We start from the raw sequence: 21,802 nt of genomic DNA, 5'->3' as shown, positions 1-21,802 counted from the left end.
TCCGATTATCCCTTTGCATTTAGAATGGTTGGATTTATTATAGCTAATAAAAAAAAAATGAAATGCATGCCTCACGTCTCCCCTGCAAGCCGGTCTGCATACACACACCCCCTCATCTGGTTGGTCATTGCCAGCAAACCGTAAGCCGGCATACGAGTCATATCACACTCACTTTATCCAAATTGGTCAAGTAGGCAGGCCTTACGACTTTGTGGCTAAAGTAACTAGTGACGACCAATTTTGTGTGGACTCAATTTTTTATTAAACATTGTTAAACACTCCACTATTACTGCTGATATATTAAGGTATTTTTCTGAAATTACAATGCAAAAATATTACATATAGGTCCTTTTAAAACCAACACTTTTTCTCAACCTGTTAATAAATAGTCCAAATAAGAATAATTTACAGGATTATGTTACAAAAGCGTAGAGAATACTGGAATTGTTATAGATTAAAGTTAAAGAGAAAGGACTCCATGCCCCAATTTAAAGACAACCGCTATGTAGAAATCTTTAGACATAATCCACATTTGTAGCTTGAACATTTCTTTTAGTGTGTTAAACAATAAAAATCTGACATTTAGTATTTGATCATTGTGTCAATGTGATTTCTCATAACAAAATCCTTAGCTGACATCTAGGCATTGGGTGTGTCTGAATTGGCAACCTATTCCCTACATAGCATACTCCTTCTGACCTGGGCCCTATAGGCTCTGGTCAAAAGCAGTGCACTATATAGGAAATAGGGTGCCATTTTGGACACGGATTGTACTGGAAACACGCTACTTCATTTATGGCATTTGCTGCAATGTAGTCAGGCATTACTACTCAACCGTAGTAATCCGATGCCAGACTGCAGTCGATGATGTGGCACACAAACATTGGTTGATACAATGCAACATCTCCAACGTGGAACGTCACCATATTTCTGTGTCTAAAGCCTCACATAATATGATTGGTTCTTTCGTCAGCTGGGGAGCTCTAAAACACGCAGCTTGACTGACAACCAACCAGGCATCATAGGAGGGAGCGCCTGGTGTGGTGTTACAAAACGTTTTGCTACAGAAAACTGAAATTCGCTTTCAGGTCGATTCAAAGCATTGGTTGAGAAGAAAAAAAAACAGACTAACACAGATGTAGCTGGGTTAGTTGGAGGAGTTGGAGTAGATGTTCAAGTGGACTGTCAAACTTGTTTACATGGATATGGAGGGAGCGACAGACACTCAGATACGTATGTTTGGCCTGGGACACAAATTCACATCAGTTCCACGCATGTCTTATTCAGTTTAAACAGATTAAATGATTAAGTGATGTGTTAGTTTAATTTGTACGCGTGAACAGACAAGATGGAGAAGGACACGCTACCAGCAGTTCATCAGTAGTTATTTTAAAGTTAGTCTGACATTTACATTTTCAACCCAATGTCTTTGGGTTGATATTTCTCAGAGGGAAGAAGAGGGAGACAAAAGGACAGAAATGGAGACCCAGTCTCTTGTTCATATATGGCATTGTTTTATACTTTACATGAGGTTGTGTTCTGTAAACAGGATTAATCTTAAGTGTTTAAAAAAACACTTAATATATAAAAAAAGGCCTGCTCGCTAGGCAGAACAGACAGAATGGTCCAAACAACAAGCCAGCTGGAACCCGTTAGAACAAGTTGACGCTGGTCAAAACCCATAAGAACTAGTTGAAACTGGTCCACAGGCCATCAAACCAGTTGAAACTAGTCCACGTTCCTTCAGAAGCAGTTGAAACCAGACCACAGACCTTCAGAACGAGTTTAAACCTGTTCCAGTTGGACTGTTCCAAGGTAGATCTGAGTGCTTCTTCTGTTCAGGCCATGGCCATTGCACTTTCTTTCACAAACTATATATAGGGGAAGGAGTGTTTCTCCACCCCCTTTGTCCTTGCACTTTTGAAGGTGTGGGAGGGGCAACTGACAGACATTTCTTCAGTCTATTCAAACTCAAGGTGGCAGAAGGTGCGGCTCTGTGACAGCCAGCTCCTGTGCCAAATCGTTGAAGCGGGCAATGTAATCCACGCTGCTCTCACTCATCATGCAGGCCAGCTGGGTGTCTACCTGCAAGGATGAAGATAACCACATATTAGATTGTCACAGAATGACTGAAGAACACGCTTCCAGAGTATTGACAAGGGGGTGACCAACATTTGAATATTGTTTTTGCCACATTTGCCCCAAAATATTGAATTTGATGTTGCTTTAAAAAAATGACATTATAATGGATTCAAACTATAAATAAGCTGCCAAGTGACACAAGCCTACCAGAGGAGCTAAATTACTTCTATGCGCGCTTCCAGGCAAGCAACACTGAAGCATACATGAGGGCACCAGCTGTTCCAGACAACTGTGTGATCACGCTCGCCGTTGCCGATGTGAGCAAGACCTTTAAACAGGTCAAAATTCACAAGGTCGCAGGCCAGACGGATTACCAGGACGTGTACTCCGAGCATGCGATGACCATCTGGCAAGTGTCAATGACATTTTCAACCTGTCCCTGGCTGAGTCTAATACCTACGTTTCAAGCAGACCACCATAGTCCCTGTGCTTTAAAACACCAAGGTAACCTGCCTAAATGACTACTGACCCATGGCACTCACATTGGTAGCCATGAAGCACTTTGAAAGGCTGGCCATGGCTCACAACACCATCCATCAGCCCAGAAACCGTAGACCCAATCCAATTTGCATATCGCCCCAAAATATCCACAGATGACACAATCTCTATTGCACTCCACACTGTCCTTTCCCACCTGGACAAAAGGAACACCCATTTGAGAATTCTGTTCATTGACGACAGCTCAGCATTCAACACCATAGTGTTGAACAACATAGGACCCTGGGACGAAACACCTCCATCTGCAATTGGATCCTGGACTTCCTGACAGGCCACCCCTAGGTGGTAAGGGTAGGCAACAACACATCTGCAGCGCTGAACACATGGGCCCCTCAGGGTTAGTCCCCTCCTGTACTGTCTGTTCACACATGACTGTGTGGCCAAGTACGACTCCAACACCATCATTAAGTTTGCCTACGACACAACGGTGGTAGGCCTGATCACCGACAATGATGAAACAGCCTTGAAGCTTCTTCAAGTGCAGACACAAAAACCATCAAGCACTATGATGAAACTGGCTCTCATGAGGACCTCAACAAGAAAGAAAGACCCAGAGTTACCTCTGGTGCAGAGGATAAGTTCATTAGTTACCAGCCTCAGAAATTGCAGCCCAAATAAATGCTTCAGAGTTCAAGTAAAAGATATCTCAACATCAACTGTTCAGAGGAGACTGTGTGCAGCAATTTGGCCATGAAGGCCTGATTCAAAGAAACCACTACTGAAGGACAACAGAAGAAGCGACTTGCTTGGTCCAAGATGCATGATGGACATTAGACCGGTGGAAATCTTTGGTCTGATCAGTCCAAATTTAAGATTAGTTTCCAACCGCCGTGTCTTTCTGAGACGCAGAGTAGGTGTGGTTCCCACCGTGAAGCATGGAGGAAGTGGTGTGATGTTGCTTTGCTGGTGACACTGTGATTTATTTACAATTCAATGCACTTACCCAGCATGGCTACCACAGCATTCTGCAGCGATACTCTATCCCATCTGGTTTGCACTTAGTGGGACTATCATTTGTTTTTCAACAGGACAATGGCCCAACACACCTCCAGGTTGTGTAAGGGCTATTTGACCAATATGGAGAGTGATGGAGTGCTGCATTAGATGACCTGGTCTCTACAATCAACTGACCTCAACCCAATTGAGATGGTTTGGGATGAGTTGGACGGCAGACTGAAGGAAAAGCAGCCAACAAGTGCTCAGCATATGTGGGAACTCCTTCAAGAGTGTTGGAAAAGCATTCCAGGGTGAAGCTGGTTGAGAGAATGCCAAGAGTGTGCAAAGCTGTCATCAAGGCAAAGGGTGGCTACTTTGAAGACAATTACACTTTTTTTTGGTTACGAAATGATTGCATTTGTGTTATTTCATATTTTTGATATGACTATTATTCTCCAATGTAGAAAATAGTAAAAATAAAGAAAAACCCTGGAATGAGTAGGTGTGTCAATGTTTGACTGGTACTGGACATATTACCTCGACCAACCGGTACCCCTGTATATGGCCTCATTTTTTGTTGCCCTTTTATTTTTTTACTTTAGTTTATTTAGTAAGTATTTTTCTTAAAACTGCATTGTTGGGGCCTCCTGGGTGGCGCAGTGCTTAATTAAGGGCCCATTAGGCCACCAGAGACTCTGGGTTCGCGCCCAGGCTCTGTCGTAACCGGCCACGACCGGGAGGTCTGTGGGGTGACGCACAATTGGCCTAGCGTCGTCCGGGTTAAGGAGGATTTGGCCGGTAGGGAAATCCTTGTCTCATCGCGCACCAGCGACTCCTGTGGCGGGCCGGGTGCAGTGCGCGCTAACCAAGGTTGCCAGGTGCACGGTGTTTCCTCCGACACATTGGTGCGGCTGGCTTCTGGGTTGGATGGCGCTGTGTTAAGAAGCAGTGCGGCTTGGTTGGGTTGTATATCGGAGGACGCATGACATTCAACCTTTGTCTCGCCTGAGCGGGAGTTGTAGTGATGAGACAAGATAGTAGCTACTAAAAACAAAAGGATACCACAAAATTGGGGAGAAAAAGGGGTAAAATTGAAAAAAAAAACTGCATTGTTGGTTAAGGGCTTGTATGTAAGCATTTCACAGTAAAGTCTACACCTGTTGTATTCGGTGCATGTGACAAATAAAATTAGATTTGATTTAAACTAAGGAAACGAAAAGGTGAAAATTGTGCAAGGGAGGGGTGTAGCAATATGCTTCCTACTGGGGTGTTCTTACCTCTGCTACGTCAGGCAGGCCGCGGGACTGAAAGGAATCATGGGAGTTGCAGTCCAGAAATCTTGGTCCGAAGAGGGCTGTTCCACTGGAGGGGCCGGAGGGGGTCAGGGAGCTTCGTCTACCCTTATCGGGGGACACCAGGCTTGCTGTGTGTGTGTGTATGGGGGGGGGGGGGTTAAAGTTGTTTGCAATTGAGACGACACAATAAAAACTAAATCTCAGTTGAGCTTATGCTTCTGGGCTCAGAGTAATCCTGTTTCAATTGGCTTCATCAGGTTCAGTTCAATTGAAAATCTTTGCCAGATACTGATGATAGTGGCTGCGTGTGCATATATACTGTGTGTGTGTGTGTGTGTCTTACATAGCAGGCAGCCAAATGAAGAGTCAGTGGAGTCGTTGGGGTACCACTGAGGGTCATGGCTGGGGGAAGGGATCCAGCCTCTGGAGGGGCTGACTGAGGTACAGGGTAGGAGCTTAGAGCACGCACTACCATTCAGCTTGGCAGGAGAGAGGGATGCCTCATCACCTGAGAGCGAGCGAAAGAGACCGCACATGAGATGTAAACAGATACAGGCTACACTAAAAAAACAGTACAAAATCATATTTTTATAACACCCCCTTCACTTACCGTAGTGTGCCGAGTTGATGGCCAGCTCAATGATTGAGTCACTGATGTGCGTCTGTGGCCCTCCAGGAGCCATGGCTTCCTCCAGGGGTCCCGGGAGAGAGATGTCCAGCAGAGAGGCCACGCTGGGCAGGGAGAGGAGAGAGTCACCTGCCACTCCTGGAGACAGAGGGGGGAGGCCGTTCTGCAGCGAAACCTGGTGGAGGGTTAGTGAAAGAATGATACAGGGTTAGAATTTATGTATAGACAATATGAAAATCTGTGCTCTTTTTGGATAAGTTCCTGTGGCACCTCCCTCTTTCAAAACATCTTGAACACAAATCCAGGTAGATCTCTCTCCATCATCATTTCTCTTTCTCTTCTTTCAGTGTTCCACTTACCTCAGAGGAGGCCTGCTGAAGGAGCTGTGTCTGGGGAGGACCAGGACTAGCATGCACCACTCCAGGGTGAGAGGTCGAGCGGGACCTTCCGCCTGGACTGAGGGCCTCCAACTCCCGACAGGGGCTGCCTGGGATAATGCCTGCTGACTTGGCTGCCAGGTCAATGGCACCTGGATTGAAAAATATAGACTCACACATTGAATTGTCAATAGTCTAATTACAGATGAATTGCATCATCATGTTTTAGATTGCACCAATTTCCAGCATCAGTGGGCCTGGCCTAGGTGGGCTTTAAAATAAGATTTTTTTTTTTTTTTAAAGATGAAAGAGAAAAACATGACCAGGGCCTAAAACAAACACCCGCCACCGTAGATTTGGCATTGGTGGGTAAAGAGGTCTACTTCACCAGCCACATTGGGGGGTGGACACTCACATTAGTGAATACAAATAACCAAGTATGATCATATTTATAGCAATATACACTACATGACCAAAAGGTATGTTGACATCTGTTCATCAAACATATCATTCCAAAATCATGGGCATCAATATGGAGTTGGTGCCCCCGTTGCTGCTATAACAGCCTCCACTCTTCTGGGAAGGCGTTTCTCTAGATGTTGGAACATTGCTGCGGGGACTTGCTTCCATTCAGCCACAAGAGCAATAGCGAGGTTGGGAACTGATGTTGGAGGATTAGGCCTGGCTCGCAGTCTGCATTTCAATTCATCCCGATGGAGTTGAGGTCAGGGCTCTGTGCAGGCCAGTCAAGTTCTTCCACACCGATCCCTACAAACTATTTCTCTATGGACCTCGCTTTGTGCACGGGGCATGGTCATGCTGAAACAGGAAAGGGCCTTCCCCAAACTGTTGCTACAAAGTTGGAAGCATAGAATAGTCTATAATGTAATTTTATTCTGTAGCGTTAATGTTTCCCTTCACTGGAACTAAAGGAGACTGGCCAGAACCATGAAAAACAGCCCCAGACCCTTATGCAGTCGGGCAGGTAGGGTTCTCCTGGCATCCACCAAACCCAGAAGTGTGATTCATTACGCCAGAGAACGCATTTCCACTGCTCCAGAGTTCAATGGCGGCAAGCTTTACACCACTCCAGCCGACGCTTGGCATTGCACATGGGGATCTTAGCCTCATTTTATGAAGCTCACGACAAACAGGTCTTGTGCGGATGTTGCTTCCAGAGGCAGTTTAGAACTCGGTGCTGAGTGTTGCAGCCGAGGACCGCACTCGGCAGTCCCGAGCACTACGAGCTTCAGCACCCGGCAGTCCCGTTCTGTATGCTTGTGTGGCCTACCACTATGCGGCTGAGCTGCTGTTGCCATTAGACATTCCCACTTCACAGTAACAGCACTTACAGTTGACCGAGGAGGTTCTAGTAGGGCAGAAATTTGACGAACTGTCTAGTTGGAAAAGGTGGCATCCTATGATGGTGCCACGTTGGAAGTCACTGAGCTCTTCAGTAAGGCCATTCTACTGCCAATGTTTGTCTACGGAGATGGCATTGCTGCGTGCTTGATTTTATACACCTGTCAGCAACCGGTGTGGCTGAAATAGCCAAACACACCAATTTTAAGTGTTATCCACATACTTTTGTATATATGGTGTAAATGCTGCAGTAGCTGTTTTCAAAAGTATTTCTGCCGTTTTGTTTCTTAGCTGGTAAATTAATTGCACAAAGTCAAAGAACCACAAATCCTGAAATGAGCAGCAACACTACACTTTTATGCACAGGCATAAAAGTTTGTCTAAAGTCTACTCAAGTGTTTTTATGTTTCTTGGCTATTGACATTGTTTCGTTCACAAGCTAAGTTGTTTTTCAATGTTTGAGTTTCAACTGGTATAAAAGAGAAGACGACGTGGTAGAGAGCTGCAGGTACCGACAGATCATTGCGCTGCAGTTCGCATTTTTCAAGGTCCCATTTTTGCATTATTAATGAAAATTCACTACAAAGCTGTTTTTAGGGAAAGGGCAGTGAGAAGACTGGGATCTGGAAACAGTCGTCTTTCTGCTTTGTATGCGTTAGCCTACCATTTGTATTAAAAGCTCATCTTTGTCTCATTGTTCACGCGCTGCTTCAACTTCAGTAGCCTACCTCTCCGAGTTGGGTGTGCGAGATCAAGTGTGCCTAGTATGTGTGGTCTCATTGAAATGGAATAGTTAATTTTCCAAGGAAATTAACTTAAATATGATTAGTTTACTACAGTGTCAAAATAAATATTCATAATGGAATGTGGAGGGCACTCAACTCACAAATTGAGATGCAATAAAAAAAGTGATAATTTAAAACAAAAAGGCGCAACACGTGCACAAGCTACCATAGTGAGCAAGCATTCATTTCAATAAATATTGGCAACTCATTTGTCTCTGCTTGCAAATCGTCCTCCTAAAAAAAGGTACGCTATAGCCTATATGCAAAACATAGCTCAAGAGAGTGTCAGTAGCCATGTGTGTGAGATCAGTTGAGAGTGTGGTCTCAATTAAATCGCATACTCTATAGCCTATGCATGAGCGGCGAAGCAGTTATCATTCCAAGGAAATGTACTTCCTAAAAATGATTAGGATATAGTTTACTGCATTGCCTAGAAATATGTATTGATCACCAATATTTGTATCAGTCTGAAAATAGTCCCACTCCTAAAACGTAGCTCAAAGAGAAAATGGAAGTCTCGACAACTCCGCACTCTTCAAATGATGCCTAGCATATTGGCTGATATATTTGGGTATCTGTATTACTGGCCCACAAGAGAATCTCAGGTCATTTAACCTATTTCTTAGGTTGTTTTTGCGCATTTTGATATTGCCTATAGGGCGCAAAATTACTGGGACCATTGCTGGCAAATGAGCGTGTTACATATGCCTAAAATAACATTGCAGGACTGTGGTTGGGTTTGGGTCCAGTTCTTCTGGTTGCATGTGGGAGTCGGACAGAAAGCCAGGGGGTGCAGTATGAACTACGAGTCACAACTCTCTTAATATCACAGTCACAAACATGAGTCACGTTACCATGGTAACCTCCACCTCTTAAAGGGGCAGGTGACATTTTCAGTCTCATCTGATATTTTGGTTAAAAGACTCCGGTAACAAACAATGAAACATAATAAAGCAATATACCACATTACTTCTTACTAGTAATACATATGTTTTAGAAACATCAAAACATGCTCATCCGTTTTATTATTTTTGGTGTACAATTTTTGTAGGACTGGCAAAAAAAATCTGAGTGGCTGGTAGATTCTTAAATCTACCTGCCACAGTGGCTGGTGGACCAAAAGGTTAGTTTCAGGCCCTGAACAGGTAGAGAGAAGAGGTACGTACTGGAGAGCTGACTCGACATCCTAGGGCCAGAAGTGATGGGCGGAGTTCTGGGGAGGAGGGGATGGGTGGAGGGAGAGAGACGGGGCTGGATTGGCCAGAAAGAGCCTGTTCCTGCGGGAGAGAGGGTAAGAAGAAAAAAAGTCAGTCAAGTCCAAACTATGGAGGTGAGTGGTTGAGTATTTCTAGCCCTGTTCCGATAGTTGGATATAACATTTTTGGGCCTGAACACAGAATATTACTGCTCTCCAGTGCTTTTTATTCCTGCAGCATAATTACAAACAAATATGTTGTTACAATACTTCAAACATATCTAATTACATTAAGGAAGTAGGTAAGTTAGATAATTTAACTAGGTGTATGGGTTAGTTGACAGGTGACATACCAGTGGCAGATGAGTTGGAAAGGATGGAGAAGGAGCAGACGTGTTGAGGAGTGTCTCCAGTGGTGCGGGGGAGCAGGGTTCTCTGAGGAGGAACAAACAACAATTTCACATTAAAACAATCTGTTCAGATCTCAAGATGTACACCAAACAGCAGACAAAGATGAGACTTACCTGGACCACGAGTGGCTTTCGAAGTGGCCGGCTCCTGTTTTTCCTTTGTTTTGGCAGGAAAATGTCTGACTGCTTCTGTAAGAGGCAGAGATGCAAATTGGTGAGGGCCCAAAAGGGTGAAGAAAAAGATGTGTGAACTGGGAGAAAAATGTGCCTTTTTTTTTTAGAATGAGGTTGTCACAACACCAACTTTTACTCAAGACATAATACCAGGCCAAGTATCATGATACCGAGTAGAATCGTGATACCACAAGGTTTGCCAGGCACCCTGTTCACATTTTCTATACGCTCTGCAAAGTGCTGCACAAAAACCTGTCCCCGATATTCATACCTCCACTCAACACAACCCATTGGATTAAACGTCATACTTTTTACTGTATAATAGAAAAGGCTACTGCAGAAAATATCTGATTTGCTCATATCAAAAAGGCCTACCTGTGATTGGGCAAGACTTGAGGAATGTTGAAGGAATACCAATGTATAATGATATGCATTTTCATTGTGGCGGTTAGGGTTACACTCAGATTAGGCCTATATGAAATCATCTTTAGCCTACTGTTCAGACAACTTTCCACACATAGCCTACACTCTCCCTAACACATAGGTACCAAACTTTTGGGAACTAACAGAATTTAAGGAACACCATTAAAATATATTTTTGATTCAGAATGACATTGATTAGGCATATGTATCCTACCTTTGAAGCATCTCTTTGAGTAGTTTATCCATCCCTTTTCCGTTTTTCGTGCACCATCCAAATGTGTGCAGAGCCAAGGTACCATGTTATCTAACTAGCCAGGTAACATTACTAAACAAGGTCATTTGTTATCAAACCACAAGTAAACTCTGCAAAAAAAGATCCATCCCTTTTTCAGGACCCTGTCTTTCAAAGATTATTTGGATTTTTACGAATTACTTCCCAGATCTTCATTGTAAAAGGTTTAAACACTGTTTCCCATGCTTGTTCAATGAATCAAAAATTCATGAACACGCACCTGTGGAACGGTCATTAAGACTAACAGCTTACAGACGGTAGGCAATTAAGGTCAGTTATGAAAACGTAGGACACTAAAGAGGCCTTTCTACTGACTCTGAAAAACACCAAAAGAAATATGCCCATGGTCCCTGCTTTCTGCATGAACGTCCTTTAGGCTGCAAGGAGGCATGAGGACTGCAGATGTGGCCAGGGCAATAAATTGCAATCTCCGTAATGGGAGACGCCTAAGACAGCGCTACAGGACGGACAGCTGATCGTCCTCGCAGTGGCAGACCACGTGTAACACCTGCACAGGATCAGTACATCTGAACATCACACCTGCGGGGCAGGTACAGGATGGCAACAACAACTGCCCGAGTTACACCAGGAACGCGCACTCCCACCATTAGTGCTCAGAGTGTCCGAAATAGGCTGAGAGGCTGGACTGAGGGCTTGTAGGCCTGTTGTAAGGCAAGTCCTCACCAGACATCACCGGCAACAACGTCGCCTATCGGCACAAACCCACCGTCTCTGGACCAGACAGGACTGGCAAAAAGTGCTCTTCACTGACGAGTCGCAGTTTGGTCTCACCAGGGGTGATGGTCGGATTCGCGTTTATCGTCGAAGGAATGAGCGTTACACCGAGGCATGTACTCTGGAGCGGGATTGATTTGGAGGTGGAGGGTCCGTCATGGTCTGGGGCGGTGTGTCGCAGCATCATCGGTCTGAGCTTGTCATTGCAGGCAATCTCAACGCTGTGCGTTACAGGGAAGACATCCTCCTCCCTCATGTGGTACCCTTCCTGCAGGCTCATCCTAACATGACCCTCCAGCATGACAATGCCACCAGCCATACTGCTCATTCTGTGCCTGATTTCCTGCAAGACAGGAATGTCAGTGTCCTGCCATGGCCAGCGAAGATCCCGGATCTCAATCTCATTGAGCACGTCTGAGACCTGTTGGATCAGAGGGTGACAGCTAGGGCCATTCCCCCCAGAAATGTCCAGGAACTGGCAGGTGCCTTGGTAGAAGAGTGAGGTAACATCTCACAGCAAGAACTGGCAAATATGGTGCAGTCCATGAGGAGGAGATGCACTGCAGTACTTAGTGCAGCTGGTGGCCACACCAGATACTGACTGTTACTTTTGATTTTGACCTCCCCCTTTTTTCAGGGACACACTATTCCATGTTAGTCACATGTCTGTGGAACTTGTTCAGTTTATGTCTCAGTTGTTGAATCTTATGTTCATACAGCTATTTACACGTGTTAAGTTTGCTGAAAATAAACACAGTTGACAGTGAGAGGACGTCTCTTTTTTTGCTGAGTTTAGTTTAAAACGGCCCGCAACATAAGTTTATAAAACTATGTAAGGTGCACCAATTCATGATAGAAAGGGGTTTGGGCTAGAAACTTTTTAAACTGTTGTAAAGACAAGTGTGACTGTCACTGTACTCAGTTTCCTCTACGGCAGTGGCACTCAGAGGCCTTATAGGCAAAACTTACAGGCGAAATAAAAAAGATGGTCAATGTCCAAATATTTATTGACCTGACTAAGTTATTATTGTACCTGTCTACCACAGCATATTGGAGTTGAAATTAAATAATGAATATGAGCTGAATGTGCACACTGTTTTAATTGGAGGGTATTTACATCCAAATCGGGTGAACAGTATCAATTACAGCACTTTTTAAAAATATTTTTTTTTTTTTAACGTGGTCCTCCCCTTTTTAAGGTACCAAAAGTAATTGGACAATTGGATGCTCAGCTGTTCCACGGCCAGGTGTGTGTTATTCCCTCACTAGTTAATTTACAAGTAAAGCAGATAAAATGCATTTGCATTTAGAATCTGTTGCTGTTAACCCTCAAAAGAGCGGTTACTGCCAGTGAAGCAAGCCATCATTATGCTGAAAAATCTGAACCCATCAGAGAGAGAAAAAAACAACAGGTGTGGCAAAATCAACTATTTGGTACATTCTTAAAAAGAAAGGCACTGGTGAACTCAGGAACACCAAGGAAAACAACTGTGGTGGATTATAGAAAAGGTATTTCCCTGGTGAAGAAAACCCCCTTCACAACAGTTGGCAAGATCAAGAACACCCTCCAGGAGGTAGGCGTATCAGTGCCAAAGTCAAAAATCAAGACTTCAGAGTACATACAGAGGGTTTACCACAAGATGTAAGGACGGCTCACCTCTCACAGTCCTGGGCGACTTTAACCTCCCCACGTCTACCTTTGACTCATTCCTCTCTGCCTCCTTCTTTCCACTCCACTCCTCTCCTCTTTTGACCTCACCCTCTCACCTTCCCCCCCTACTCACAAGGCAGGCAATACGCTCGACCTCATCTTTACTAGATGCTGTTCTTCCACTAACCTCATTGCAACTCCCCTCCAAGTCTCCGACCACTACCTTGTATCCTTTTCCCTCTCGCTCTCATCCAAAACTTCCCACACTGCCTCTACTCGGATGGTATCGCGCCGTCCCAACCTTCGCTCTCTCTCCCCCGCTACTCTCTCCTCTTCCATCCTATCATCTCTTCCCTCTGCTCATACCTTCTCCAACCTATCTCCTGATTCTGCCTCCTCAACCCTCCTCTCTTCCCTTTCTGCATCCTTTGACTCTCTATGTCCCCTATCCTCCAGGCCGGCTCGGTCCTCCCCTCCCGCTCCGTGGCTCGACGACTCATTGCGAGCTCACAGAACAGTGCTCCGGGCAGCCGAGCGGAAATGGAGGAAAACTCGCCTCCCTGCGGACCTGGCATCCTTTCACTCCCTCCTCTCTACATTTTCCTCCTCTGTCTCTGCTGCTAAAGCCACTTTCTTCCACTCTAAATTCCAAGCATCTGCCTCTAACCCTAGGAAGCTCTTTGCCACCTTCTCCTCCCTCCTGAATCCTCCTCCCCCCCCTCCTCCCTCTCTGCAGATGACTTCGTCAACCATTTTGAAAAGAAGGTCGACGACATCCGATCCTCGTTTGCTAAGTCAAACGACACCGCTGGTTCTGATCACACTGCCCTACCCTGTGCTCTGACCTCTTTCTCCCCTCTCTCACCAGATGAAATCTCGCTTCTTGTGACGGCCGGCCGCCCAACAACCTGCCCGCTTGACCCTATCCCCTCCTCTCTTCTCCAGACCATTTCCGGAGACCTTCTCCCTTACCTCACCTCGCTCATCAACTCATCCCTGACCGCTGGCTACGTCCCTTCCGTCTTCAAGAGAGCGAGAGTTGCACCCCTTCTGAAAAAACCTACACTCGATCCCTCCGATGTCAACAACTACAGACCAGTATCCCTTCTTTCTTTTCTCTCCAAAACTCTTGAACGTGCCGTCCTTGGCCAGCTCTCCCGCTATCTCTCTCAGAATGACCTTCTTGATCCAAATCAGTCAGGTTTCAAGACTAGTCATTCAACTGAGACTGCTCTTCTCTGTATCACGGAGGCGCTCCGCACTGCTAAAGCTAACTCTCTCTCCTCTGCTCTCATCCTTCTAGACCTATCGGCTGCCTTCGACACTGAACCATCAGATCCTCCTCTCCACCCTCTCCGAGTTGGGCATCTCCGGCGCGGCCCACGCTTGGATTGCGTCCTACCTGACAGGTCGCTCCTACCAGGTGGCGTGGCGAGAATCTGTCTCCTCGCCACGCGCTCTCATCCTGTAGGTTCATGCTCTACAACATCCGCAGAGTACGACCCTGCCTCACACAGGAAGCGGCGCAGGTCCTAATCCAGGCACTTGTCATCTCCCGTCTGGATTACTGCAACTCGCTGTTGGCTGGGCTCCCTGCCTGTGCCATTAAACCCCTACAACTCATCCAGAACGCCGCAGCCCGTCTGGTGTTCAACCTTCCCAAGTTCTCCCACGTCACCCCGCTCCTCCGCTCTCTCCACTGGCTTCCAGTTGAAGCTCGCATCCGCTACAAGACCATGGTGCTTGCCTACGGAGCTGTGAGGGGAACGGCACCGCAGTACCTCCAGGCTCTGATCAGGCCCTACACCCAAACAAGGGCACTGCGTTCATCCACCTCTGGCCTGCTCGCCTCCCTACCACTGAGGAAGTACAGTTCCCGCTCAGCCCAGTCAAAACTGTTCGCTGCTCTGGCCCCCCAATGGTGGAACAAACTCCCTCACGACGCCAGGACAGCGGAGTCAATCACCACCTTCCGGAGACACCTGAAACCCCACCTCTTCAAGGAATACCTAGGATAGGATAAAGCAATCCTCCTCACCCCCCCCCCCCTTAAATGATTTAGATGCACTATTGTAAAGTGGCTGTTCCACTGATGTCAGAAGGTGAATTCACCAATTTGTAAGTCGCTCTGGATAAGAGCGTCTGCTAAATGACTTAAATGTAAATGTAATGTAAACCATTGGTAAGCCTCAAAACCAGGAAGACCAGAATAGAGTTAGCCAAAAAACATTTTAAAAAGCCTGTACAGTTCTGGAACAACATCCTGTGGACAGATGAGACAAAGATCAACTTGAACCAGAATGATGGGAAAGAAGGAACAGCTTATGATCCAAAGTATTTTACCTCATCTATGAAGCATGGTGGAGGTAGTGTTATAACATGGGCATGTCTGGCTGCCAGTGGAACTAGTTCCCTTGTATTTATTTATATGACTGCTGACAAAAGCAGCACTATGAACTCTGAAGTGTTTAGGGCTACATATCAGCTCAGATTCAGCCAAATGCATCAAAACTCATTGGACGGCAGTTCACTGTGCAGATGGACAATGACTTGAAGCACACTGCGAAAGCAAACCGATACTAAGGCAAAGAAATGGAATGTTCTGCAATGGCCAAGTCAACCACCTGACCTGAATCCAATTGAGCATGGATTAAACTTGCTGAAGGCAAAATGCCCCAAGAACAAGCAGGAACTGAAGACCGCTGCAATAAAGGCCTGGCAGAGCATCACCTGGGAAGAAACCCGCCATCTGGTGATGTCTAAGGGTTCCAGAAATCAGGCGGTCATTGACTGCAAAGGATTTGCAACCCGGTATTAAAACTCACAATTTAATTTATGATTTTTAGTTTGTCCCATTACTTTTTGAACCCCTAAAATTGGGGGGCTATGTATGAAAATGGTTGTAATTCCTACACGGTCCATACAATAATTGACAAAACCCTTAAATTAAAGATGAAATTCTGCACTTAACTTCTTATGGCTGGGGGGCAGTATTGAGTAGCTTGGATGAATAAGTTTGAATAAGTGCAAAGTAAACGGCCTGCTCCTCAGTCTCAGTTGCTAATATATGCATAGGTATTAGTATTGTATAGAAAACACTGAAGTTTCTAAAACTGTTTGAATGATGTCTGTGAGTATAACAGAACTCATACGGCAGGCAAAATCCTGAATCCTCACAGGAAGTGAGAAATCTGAGCTTTGTATGTATTGACCAGAGTCCCCAATGAAATCCCCTTGAGATATTAATGATGTTGCACTGCCTAGGGGTTCCACTAGATGTCAACCAATATTATCATTTTAATGAGACTTCTACGGTGTTGTGGGAGTGAATGAGAGCAGAATGTTTCAGGTGTCCATCAAGTAGCCATTTTCTGATCACGCTTATTCCTCATGGTACCCACTTGCATTCCATTGCTCATGAAGACAAGAAGGAATACTCGAGTTGGAACTTTATTGAAGCTATATGTTAAAAACATCCTAATGATTGATTCTGTACTTAGTTTGAAATGTTTCTTCGACCTGTAATATAACTTTTTGAAGTTGTCTGATGTAACGCTGACCAGAATGAGCATTTGGATATGTATAGCAAACGCGCTAACAAAAGAAGGTATTTGGACATAAATAATGTACATTTTCGAACAAAACAAACATTTATTGTGGACCTGGGATTCCTGGAGTGCTTTCTGATGTAGATCCAAGGTAAGGAATATTTTCTTGTTTATGTTGACGCCATTGTTGCGACTATTGTGATTTTTAATTCTGAGCGCCGTCTCAGATTATTGCATGGGTTTCTTTTTCCGTAAAGTTGTTTTGAAAATCAGACACAGCGGTTGCATTAAGGAGAGGTATATCTATCTATAATTCCATGTGTATAACTTGTATTATCATCTACATTTTTATGACGAGTATTTCTGTTGAATGATGGGGCTATACAAAAATCACTGGATGTTTTTGGAACTAGTGAATGTAACGCACCAATGTAAACTCATATTTTGATAAATATGAACTTTATCAAACAAACATACATGTATTGTGTAACATGAAGTCGTATTAGTGCCATCTGATGAAGAACATCAAAGGTTAGTGATGAATTTAATCTGTATTTGTGCTTTTTGAAACTCCTCTTTGGCTGAAAAAAAATGGCTGTTTTTCTGTGGCTATGTGGTGACCGAACAATCGTTTGTGGTGCTTTTGCTGTAAAGCATATTTGAAATCGGACACTGTCGTGGGATTAACAACGAGAATAGCTTTAAAATGGTATGAGAAACATGTATATTTGAGGAATTTTAATTATGAGATTTTTGATGTTTTGATATTGGCGCCCTACACTTTGACTGGCTGTTGTCATATTGCTCCCGTTAACAGGATTGCAGCCATAAGAAGTTTTAAAGCACACTTTGATTGTTGCCTTTCAAACCCATTGTGGTGGTGTACAGAGCCAAAATTATGTAAATTGTGTCACTTTCCAAATACTTATGGACCTGACTGTAAGTATCCACTTTCCTCACGCAGCAAGCTGCACCAATAATTAAACAAATGCAACAGAAACCCCATCACTGTTTGCAAACCATAGCTCACCATCACAGTAAATAACATTTGAAAACTGAAAGAACCGGATAAAGAAACAGCTGAGTAGGCTAATGGCTGGTTTGGGGATGCGGCTAGCTGCTCACAGCTGTCACACGTAATATTGGATGAACAATGGGATTATCTCAGTTGCAGACTCCATGCATCCTCTCTCCTTCTCAAAACCCATTCAATGAGAAAATCAGATGTCTCTCCTTGGGCTGGGCGGTATTTTACTATATTCCGGAATTGATGCACAAACCAGTTTGGGTTTTTACTTTTCCTTCTATAACAGTATTTGAATGTTTAGTTTGTTAAAATGTGATATGCCGTGTGTAACATCCATTTTTATAGTTTACACCTCTACTTTAGTCATCCCTCTCTGCTCTCTTCTCCTCTCTCCCTGCTGCTTTCCAAACAGACCTAGCCCTGTCCCGTCACTTAAGGAGCGCATTTGTTGTTGCTTGACCACGAGACACTTGCGTTTAGTCTGCATGGTTAATGCAGCACATGCAACAAATGTTGTTTCCACTTTGCTTTTTAATATAAGTCCACAAGCATTCTATAATTACAGTGCATTCGGAAAGTTCAGACCCCTTGACTTACTCCACATTTTACGTTACAGCCTTATTCTAAAAATGGATGAAATAGTTTGTCTTCATCCATCTACACACAATATCCTATAATGACAATGCAAAAAAAAAGATTATTAAAAATATTCTGAAATATCACATTAACATAAGTATTCAGACCGTTTATTCAGTACATTGTTGAAGCACCTTTGGCAGCGATTAGTCTCGAGTCTTCTTGGGTATGACGCTACAAGCTTGGCACACCTGTATTGGGAGGTTTCTCCCATTCTTCTCTGCAGATGCTTTCAAGCTCTATTAGGTATTTTCAGGTCTCTCCAGAGAAGCTCGATCGGGTTCAAGTCCGGGCCCTGCAGGGCCACTCAAGGACATTGAGACTTATCCCGAAGCCACTCGTACGTTGTCTTGACTGTGTGCTTAGGGTCATTGTCCTGTTGGAAAGTAAAACCTTCGCCTCAGTCTGAGCGCTATGGGGCAGGTTTTCATCAAGGATCTCAGTACTATGCTCCGTTCATCTGTGCCTCGATCCTGACTAGTTCCCCAGTCCCTGCTGCTGAAAAACATCCCACAGCATGGTGCTGCCACCATGCTTCACCGTAGGGATGGTGCCAGGTTTCCTCCAGACGTGACGCTTGGAATTTAGGCCAAAGAGTTCAAACTTGGTTTCATCTGACCAGAGAATCTTTTTTCTCATGGTCTGTGTGTCCTTCAGGTGCATTTTGGCAAACTCCAAGCTGGCTGTCATGTGCCTTTTACTGAGGAGTGGCTTCCGTCTGGCCACTACTATAAAAGGCCTGATTGGTGGAGTGCTGCAGAGATGAGAAAAGCTTCCAGAGGATAAACAGCTCCACAGAGGAACTCTGGCGCTGTTAGTAAGACCATCGGGTTCTTGGGCACCTCCCTGACCAAGGCCCTTTAACGATTGCTCAGTTTGGCTGGGCGGCCAGCTCTAGGAAGAGTCTTGGTGGTTCCAAACTTCTTCCATTTAATAATTATGAATGCCACTGTGTTCTTGGGGACCTTCAATGCTGCAGACATTTTTTGGTACCCTTCCCCAGAAGGTGCCTCTACACAATCCTGTCTCAGAGCTATACGGATAATTCATTCACCTCATAGCTTGGTTTTTGCTCTGACATGCACTGTCCAATGTGGGACCTTATATAGACAGGTGTGTGCCTTTCCAAATCATTGCCAATCAATTGAATTTACCACAGTCCACTCCAATCAAGTTGTAGAAACATCAAGGACAATCAATGGAAAAAGGATGCACCTGACTGAGCTCAATTTCACATCTCATTGCAAAGGATCTGATTAAGGAATTTCTGTTTTTATTTTTAATACATTCGCAAAATTTTCCAAAAGCTTGTTTTTGCATTGCATTATGGTGTATTGTGTGTCGATTGAGGAAAAATAAAAGAATAATCATTAAATAAATGTTAGAATAAGGCTGTAACGTAACAAAATTTGGTAAATAATCTCGGGGTCTGAATCCGAATGCACTGTATATTGGAAATCACTGATAATAGGCGAGTTTGCATCCCTGAAGAGGGAAAATACAATTATAAGAAGGGATGAAGAGTCCAGCTAGCTTATTTTTCTGAGAAAGACAATATGGAGGAAGTACACAAAATGTCCTTACGCTGATGGAGTTGAGCTGTTGTCGGAAGGCGAGCTCGGCCTCCTTGTTGGGAGAGAACATGCGGGAGTGTCGGGAGCTGTTGGGGGGCAGGGTGGTTGGAACGGCAAACACCCCACCATCTGAGTCCCCCCCGGACACCAGTAGAGACCGCGGGAGATTACGACCTGAGGAGGAATTCAAAGCCAAGGTTACAATTAATTAGTATTGGTGTACATGAGATGTCTTTTACCTGTATCTTTGTAAGACAAAACACTACTTCAAGAATTGGTCCTCTGACCTAAAACTTGAGTTACTGGAGAAGTTTCGATAAGTGTAGGTTGTGTGTTTATGTGCATTTTCTTGTGAGAGGAGTTTGGTAAGCTACCGGACAATCCAGTGTTTGGTAACATCAGCTTTGCCGCTCGGACCCCCAGGGGTCGTCCACAGTTGGGGCTACGTACCCCCACAGCCGGGGCCTTGCCTGGGGGGGTGAGGAACTGTTCCTCCTGGGATGGCTTTACCGGAGACGTGGCTGTGGAGCTCAGCTCTGGAGCCTGGAGCAGAGGAAAGAAGATGGGAGAGAACATTCAAATAAAAAATGACTTAAGGCTATACATTGCATAATCTGTTTACAAAGTCTCCAACAATGTCTTCATCCCAATTCTCTACCCTTCTCCAGAAGTGTGCACTCGTTCCCTCCCCTTCATGCATTTAAAATGTTTGGTGTAAGCATGGCTAGAGGGAGTTACCACCATAATCCTCACATCAGTCAATTACTTTTAAATCCATGAGGGAGAGTGCAGGAGTGACCACGTCAGGCGAAGTGTAGTGAATGAAGAATTTGCCCCACTGGGCGGTGTTGACTCACAGGTTTGGGGTTGACCTCTGATGACACCAGCCGGAGCAAACAGTGCAGGACGCGGTGGGTGGAGAGGGGGGGCAGAGGGCGTGGTGACTGTAGCTGTGGGTATGTCTGCCCTGGTCCCTGTAGCCCTTCCTCCCCCAGCTCCGGGGCTGCAACAGCAGCCGGCTGCCATTCGTACACCAGCTGCAGTTTCCCAGGTTTCCCCAGCATCAGGTACAGCTCTGCCAGAGTCACGTTGCTGTCTGACCCCCACGAGCTCCAGCCCTCATCACAGATCCGCTGGGCCGACCGACCGCCAGACAACGGGATTGTGGTGCTGCCTCCTCCATCACACTCCTCTTTTTCTGGGGCTGCTGTCCACCCCTGCCCCTGGTCAGGAGGGACGTCCTCAACCTGTCGCGGTACCATTGTGTGTGGAGGTGTGGTGGGAACCAGGGGGTCCAACAGGGGGAGGGAGTTCCTCTCTGGAGAGGCACTGTCACTGCCATTATCCCCTGGGGTCCACTCGTCATGCCTGCACGGCTCAGTAGCAGAGCAAGAACCTCCCCCCTGGCCCTGAGAATTGGAGTCCCCATCTCCTTCCTTGGCCCCCAAGGCCTTCCCTACCCCTGGTCCTCCCCCCAGCCCCTTCTCCCCTTCCACCTGCCCCATGGCTGCACCACCCTCCTGTTTCTGAGCCAGAGACAAAAGCAGCAAAGATGAAGGAGAAGAAAGAGGACATACAGGAGGAGGAGATGTTATCTGGTTCAAATTCTTGTGCTCTGGTCCTGCTCCTCCTCCCGACGTTCCTCCTTCAGGCGTGGATACAGGGGTCTCGCCCCCTACCCGTCGAGCATCCCCACCACCACGCCCCGGTTTGGCCACACCCCCCCGGGGGAGGAGGAGGAGCGGGGCCCCTTGGATGCCCAGAATCTGGGCAGTGGAGATCAGCTCCTTGGGGCCGGGGCGGTGCTTGCCGCTCTCCTGCCAGTGGACGGTGCAGGAGGCCTTAGAGTGGACCACACGGGCTACGCTGGGCAGGGCGGTCAGGGTGCTGGTCTCAGCTGGGTACAGGAACAGGTCCTCGTCTGCACTGCAGGGGAGAGCAGGGCTGCCGCTACCGCCACCACTGTGCTGTTGGGTTCCCTCTAACGCCTCGCGCTCCTGCAGGCTCTTCAGCTGAACACAGTATGGTCAAGGGAGGGTCAGCAGAGAAGCGGTGGATTCAAAGTAAAATAAACAAAAACAAGAACTGAGCATCAACTAGGCTAAATATATCCG

At 45.6% G+C, this 21,802-nt stretch overlaps 1 protein-coding gene across 4 annotated transcripts in view; it reads right to left on the bottom strand.

Moving 5' to 3' along the window:
* Window positions 1–238: 238 nt before the first annotated feature.
* The window catches only part of LOC135556076 (protein cramped-like), a 48,928-nt gene continuing 27,364 nt past the window's right edge, over window positions 239–21,802 (bottom strand). For all 4 annotated transcript variants that reach the window (XM_064988983.1, XM_064988979.1, XM_064988982.1 and 1 more), the window contains exons 10-20: window positions 20,546–21,700; window positions 20,063–20,231; window positions 19,699–19,862; window positions 9,743–9,817; window positions 9,572–9,653; window positions 9,190–9,300; window positions 5,859–6,028; window positions 5,482–5,674; window positions 5,215–5,379; window positions 4,854–4,999; window positions 239–2,085 (exon numbers count right to left, since the gene is read on the bottom strand). In XM_064988983.1, the coding sequence (XP_064845055.1) occupies window positions 1,972–2,085; window positions 4,854–4,999; window positions 5,215–5,379; window positions 5,482–5,674; window positions 5,859–6,028; window positions 9,190–9,300; window positions 9,572–9,653; window positions 9,743–9,817; window positions 19,699–19,862; window positions 20,063–20,231; window positions 20,546–21,700 (2,544 nt within the window). In that variant the 3' untranslated portion in view covers window positions 239–1,971. The remainder of the gene's footprint in view (window positions 2,086–4,853; window positions 5,000–5,214; window positions 5,380–5,481; window positions 5,675–5,858; window positions 6,029–9,189; window positions 9,301–9,571; window positions 9,654–9,742; window positions 9,818–19,698; window positions 19,863–20,062; window positions 20,232–20,545; window positions 21,701–21,802) is intronic.

Source organism: Oncorhynchus masou, chromosome 15, assembly GCF_036934945.1.
Source record: "Oncorhynchus masou masou isolate Uvic2021 chromosome 15, UVic_Omas_1.1, whole genome shotgun sequence".
NCBI classification, from domain to species: domain Eukaryota; kingdom Metazoa; phylum Chordata; class Actinopteri; order Salmoniformes; family Salmonidae; genus Oncorhynchus; species Oncorhynchus masou.
This window is presented reverse-complemented; position numbering and strand designations above follow the sequence as displayed.